Source organism: Nicotiana attenuata, chromosome 7 (assembly GCF_001879085.1).
Source record: "Nicotiana attenuata strain UT chromosome 7, NIATTr2, whole genome shotgun sequence".
Taxonomy (NCBI): domain Eukaryota; kingdom Viridiplantae; phylum Streptophyta; class Magnoliopsida; order Solanales; family Solanaceae; genus Nicotiana; species Nicotiana attenuata.
In genome coordinates, this window is record NC_031995.1 from 31,549,020 (window position 1) to 31,554,663 (window position 5,644).

Sequence of the window (5,644 nt, forward strand, 5' to 3'; positions counted from 1 at the left end):
ATTAAGTAAATTAAGTATTATTAACTGTCATAATATAATGTTATCCGATTGTGTAAGTCTGTAAGAGGTGGTATGGTAAAATGGTGGATATCCAATGGGACGGGATATCCTATGAGATTAGTTATCATACCTTCTATACGAAATAACTAATTTTACTATTTTAGTATAAAATTTATTTTTAAATTAGTTAATATCTTAAAACAAACATACAATAAAATTAATCCCAAATTTAATTTCGAGATTATTATTCTCATCCCATGTACTAAACTGTAATTGTACAAAAGTTAAATTACAAATCTACAAAAAGGTTACATCATCCTCTCCCCCTGCCCATACCCTTGGGCTAGTTATCACAACTCACAAGCCTACTTAAAATGGCCTCTTTTTCCCTCTCTCATTTCTCTCTCTAGGCTTATCGATATGATAATAAGGGCCGTAGTAGAATAGAGTACAGAGAGATGATCAGAGAGAGACAGAAGAGGGTACAGGGCAGATGCACAGATTTTTCCAGCGACATCATCCATCCTTATGATTTCCCCCTAATCTTTCAGCAAATCCCATGAACAACCAGCCCTCTATATTATAACCCCACTACTCATTTTCCATTTTCACAACGTCAACTTCTTCTAACAAATCTCAAACAACATGCTCTAGCTGTTTTCGTAGTTTCCTTGTTGCATTTTCTTCTGTTAGCTAGTCATTAATTCTTCTTTTTCAATGGAGAACTACCAGCATTTCGACTGCAGTGATGGGAATTTACCCCCTGGTTTTAGGTTCCATCCAACTGATGAAGAACTCATCACTTACTACCTGCTGAAGAAGGTGCTTGACGGCAACTTTACTGCTCGAGCCATTGCTGAAGTTGACCTCAACAAATGCGAGCCCTGGGAGCTGCCTGGTATACTAATTTGGCCACACCAAATCTTTTATTATTTGCAAATATTTAAGTTTAATATTTGCAAATAACGGTTGAGCCATCAGTATTTGCATATGACTGACTATGGCTGTATGTAAAATACTTGTGAAATGCTGAATTTTTTTAAACTCTTTTTTCACTCACAAAACTCTACTTTTTTTGAGTGTATAGACACAACTTCTACGTTCAAATGTTTTTCTTCTTCTCAGTTTCTTATGTCAACTTTTTCTACTCCATTTTTTTATTGCAGGGAAAGCCAAGATGGGAGAAAAAGAGTGGTACTTTTTCAGCCTACGTGATCGGAAGTATCCAACGGGGCTGAGAACTAACAGAGCTACTGAGGCTGGTTACTGGAAAGCTACAGGGAAAGACAGGGAGATTTACAGCTCAAAGACTTGTGCACTTGTGGGCATGAAGAAAACCCTAGTTTTCTACCGAGGTAGGGCTCCTAAAGGAGAGAAAAGCAACTGGGTTATGCATGAATATCGCCTTGATGGCAAATTTGCCTATCACTACATCTCAAGAAGTTCTAAGGTACTGCTATATAATGTGTTTTTTTTTTAGAAATATACTTATGGTGTCTTTAATATTTGTGTGCAAGCACAGTAAGAGTGGTTGAAGAAATAGGTGTTCTCTATCTAGAGCTTAGTATTCTAAGAGTACGTATCAAAATACAGATATGTCTTAGATCAGAAATACCAAACTTGATGCATTTTAACTCCTGCACAGTATGTTTAGTATTTTAGGATGCTCATACTTTTTGCGTGGAATAAGAGAAATTTACTGGACATATATTCTGTGCAGAGATATCATTGATTTAACTGGTAAAAGGCAGAGATTTGAAGCAGAAAGATCTATGAAACTTCGTTTTCGATGTCTCAGTTGCTCGCGTAATTTTGCTGTAACTCAATGATGATAATTGTCGGAAGTCGTAATCCGGAAAAAAATTACATAATAAAAGCAAAAGAAGAATTTGCCTTTATAATAACTGTCATATTACGTTGATCGTGATTTAATATATCTCTCGAGCTTATTTTAGTAGCCTTGTCAAGGAGTAGCATGCAGTGCTTACGTCGAATCAGTCCATTCGATTTTGACTTTTCACGTTATGACATTACTTTCTGTTTTACATCGTTTTTTCAATGTAATGATGAACTTTTTACTTAAAATTTTCGTTTTTATTCTACAGGACGAGTGGGTAATTTCAAGGGTCTTTCAGAAGAATGGTTCCTCTGTCGGTGCCAATTCAAATGGTGGCAAGAAAAGGTTAAGTTCAAGTATCAACATGTATCAGGAAGTAAGCTCACCGTCCTCTGTTTCTCAGCTTCCGCCGCTCCTTGATTCCTCTTCTTACAGCACCACTGCCACTTCTGCCGTCATTAATGCTGATCGTGAGAGCTTCAAAAAAGAGCACGTGCCCTGTTTCTCCACAACTGCTACACACAGTTTCGACCCAAGTTCTGTCTTTGACATTTCGTCGAACAGCCTGCATGCACTGCCACCTCCTAGTTTCAGTGCAATTCTTGACTCTTCCACTAACTTTACCCACTACACAAGGAACTCAACTTTTCCCAGCTTAAGGTCACTCCATGAGAATCTGCAGCTTCCGTTATTTTCCAGTGGAGCTCCGGCCATGCACGGCAGTTTTCCTGCTCCAATAGACAACTGGCCGGTGCCGGAGACTCAGAAAGTTGAACAGTCTGAACTTGATTGCATGTGGAGTTACTGAAAGGATGTGTATTAGGTGTTTATTTAATTAACTGTGATGTTCTAATTAGTAGTTTGATTAGTAAGTTAATTAGTTTTAATGTTCTGAAATGTTTCCTTTTGGTTGGGTAAGGAATGTACTGTGTGGCAGCTTTAGTGGTGTTGTCACGTTGTTGTAAACGTTCGGCGTAATTTAATGCATGTATTATTTGCTGTCTTTTCGTACATTACATTTGATGTTCAAATTGCTCAGAACTTCAGACTATCATTGAGAAGAGATAGTGACTATATTAATTGGATTTAACTTATCCTTTTGCTACTATTATTTTTTCATTTTGGTCCTTTATCTTTCCACATAATGTTATTCAAAAAATTGTTTTTGGATGGGTAACGATAAATAATTTAAACAAAGAGCAAAGTAGAATCTTCATAAACAATTCAACTATGAACGGGTAAACAAAACCACACTGAGCTTACATATATGGAGTAGCTCATAAACCTTTTGGTCCATCATGCATGTAATCATCTTTACTGAGTTTTTTTATTAATTATGTTTTCTCCTAATTATTTCATAATCTTTGCTCCTTCTATTATTATATTTACAGTTAGTCCTTTTTGAAAATGTAGAACTACTTTTCATCCCCCCCCCCCCCCCTTATTTTGTATTATATAGTATGAACGAACTATTTATAATCTTTTTACTATAGAATATTGTAAACTTGTTCAGATTACCTAGTTAGATGTTTTTTAGATGTTAATGACGGGCTTGGAAAGCAAATAGCGTCAATTAATCTAGTTTTCTATTTTGAACAACTCTTCACTCTTGTCCAAAAACACAATTGATCTAATACGTACCTCTTTACCCGAACGAACACACAAAGACGAATTTTTTTTCTTCTAAAACTCTAATCTACTGGATAAAACATCAGAAAGAAGTAACTAGAACGATTAAAGTATTATATTACATTCCATAATTGTCTTTCATCTTTATGATTCATACATCACAAATGTTACGTTACGTTGTATCATGAAATAAAAATACCCAAATTCATTGTGGTAACCATGAAATTTTAATTAATGACGCTATCTATTAGCCCCTTGACAAGCTTCCGCGGTAAGTGTGGGTTGTGACAAGGATTTTTATCATGGCCTTGGCACACAACCTGAAAAATGGGGCAACATCATGACGGGCAGCTCGGCATGACGGACTATGCGGGGTTGACAAACGCACCTTGAACGGAAGCAAGGCGCATTTCACTTGGACGTGCGGGTTAGCATAACAATGGCAAGGCAAAGCCATGTCAAAGCAGGGGCAAAGACATGGCAAGACAAGGCAAGGCAATGCGGGACAAGCAATGACAATTGATGCGGGCAGGTTTGATCAAGTTGGGGGCGACATGACATAAGCGAGCAGTTGTGGCAATGAGCGTGTGCGGCTAAGTCAGTGGGCGGCAAGTTGTGGCCATGACATTGGTGCGGAGCAGTGTCAAAGGGCAAGGCTGGGCGCAATGCCAGCCTTGGGCACGCAGCAACTGGGAAAAACAGGGACACGCAGTGCACAGGGAACAGTTAAAACGTGTGCAAGGCACATGGGAGGCAGTTGGTGGTTACAAACCACATTCAAAACATGGCTAATCATTGGCTAAAAGTGTGGGCACGTTTTTGTATTTGTCTTAACATATTTGTCCATCAGTTGGGACTTGTCAACTGATTGTTTAAATCCTGCCCTATAAATATATGCATAAGCTGTCCTAAAGAAGGCAGAAAAACTTAGTCTTGTGGCAAGTGTTAGCCAATTTCGTCTAAGTGTATTCCTAAGGGTAGGAAATCGTTTTGGGGTAGGGAACTAGGGAGTTCTTTGTCTTGGCCATAGGGTTGGCTTATTGTGTTCTTGTATTCACATTTAATACAAGTCGGGGAGAAATTCCTGTAATTTTCGTGTGTGACTTTTACTTTATTTGCTGCCGAAATCTCAAACGTTCCAAAAATTATTCTAAGTGTTGAAAAGGCAGAAGTCAAGGCTGGGCTTGACTGCCGCACGGTGGTGAACCTCGGGCAAGAATTCGAGGGACATAAATCACCCCTATGACAATTGGTATCAGCGCGTGGCTGGATCGGGGCGAAGACATGACGTTCGTTGGTTGGATTTCGTGAAAGATGGCTGGTAGTAATGCAGAACTGAGGGAAAAAGTTACTGCATTGGAGGCACTCGTCTGGACTATTGATGGGGATCAATTTCGAACCATTGTGACTCGTCTCGCCTATCTTGAGGCCGAGATGAACAGGCTGAGCCAAGAGTGCACAGATCTGAAAGCGAAAATGTCTTGCTGCGTCGTGCTGTTGGCAATGATGAAGCACAACGTGGGGCAGATCTTACCAAGGTCAGAATTCCGGAGCCTAAAGAGCTTAATGGTACAAAGAGTGCCAAGAAACTCGAAAATTTCCTGTGGGATATGGAACAGTACTTTCAGGCTGCCCATGTGCGAGATCAAGACAAGGTCACCATTACGACAATGTACTTGGTGGACGATGCAAAGCTTTGGTAGCGGACGCGCGTGGCACAAGATGTAAGTGCTAGTAGGCCGAAGATTGACTCTTGGGAAGGGCTGAAGAAAGAGTTGAAGGATCAATTCTTTCCTAGCAATGCGGGCTGGATTGCTAGAGATCCTTTGAAGAAGTTGAAACAAACTGGAACAGTTAGGGATTATGTCAAAGATTTCAATTCTTTGATGCTGGATATAAGCAACATGTCTGAGTAAGACAAGCTGCACAATTTCTATTATGGGTTGCAGTCGTGGGCGCAGATGGAACTCCGAAGGCAGAATGTGAAAGACCTTCCTAGTGCCATCGTTGTTGCAGATGCGTTGGGTGATTTCCGGCTGGGACAAGATGGTTATGATTTCTCTACTACTTCAAAGTCCAAAAACGGGAACAAGGACAAGGCAAAGAGTGGAGGAAAAATGGAAATGACAAGGGTAATGTTGTTGAGGGCAATGGCAATGGAAAGGAAAAGCAATGTGC

General features: G+C 39.6%; 1 protein-coding gene across 1 annotated transcript; it reads left to right on the top strand.

The window, feature by feature from the left end:
• LOC109228895 (protein CUP-SHAPED COTYLEDON 2-like) lies at window positions 284-2,889 on the top strand. The gene is made up of 3 exons (XM_019394144.1): window positions 284-898; window positions 1,167-1,450; window positions 2,106-2,889. Exons 1-3 carry the CDS (start codon window positions 718-720, stop codon window positions 2,643-2,645), a joined length of 1,005 nt encoding a protein of 334 aa, XP_019249689.1. The 5' UTR covers window positions 284-717; the 3' UTR covers window positions 2,646-2,889.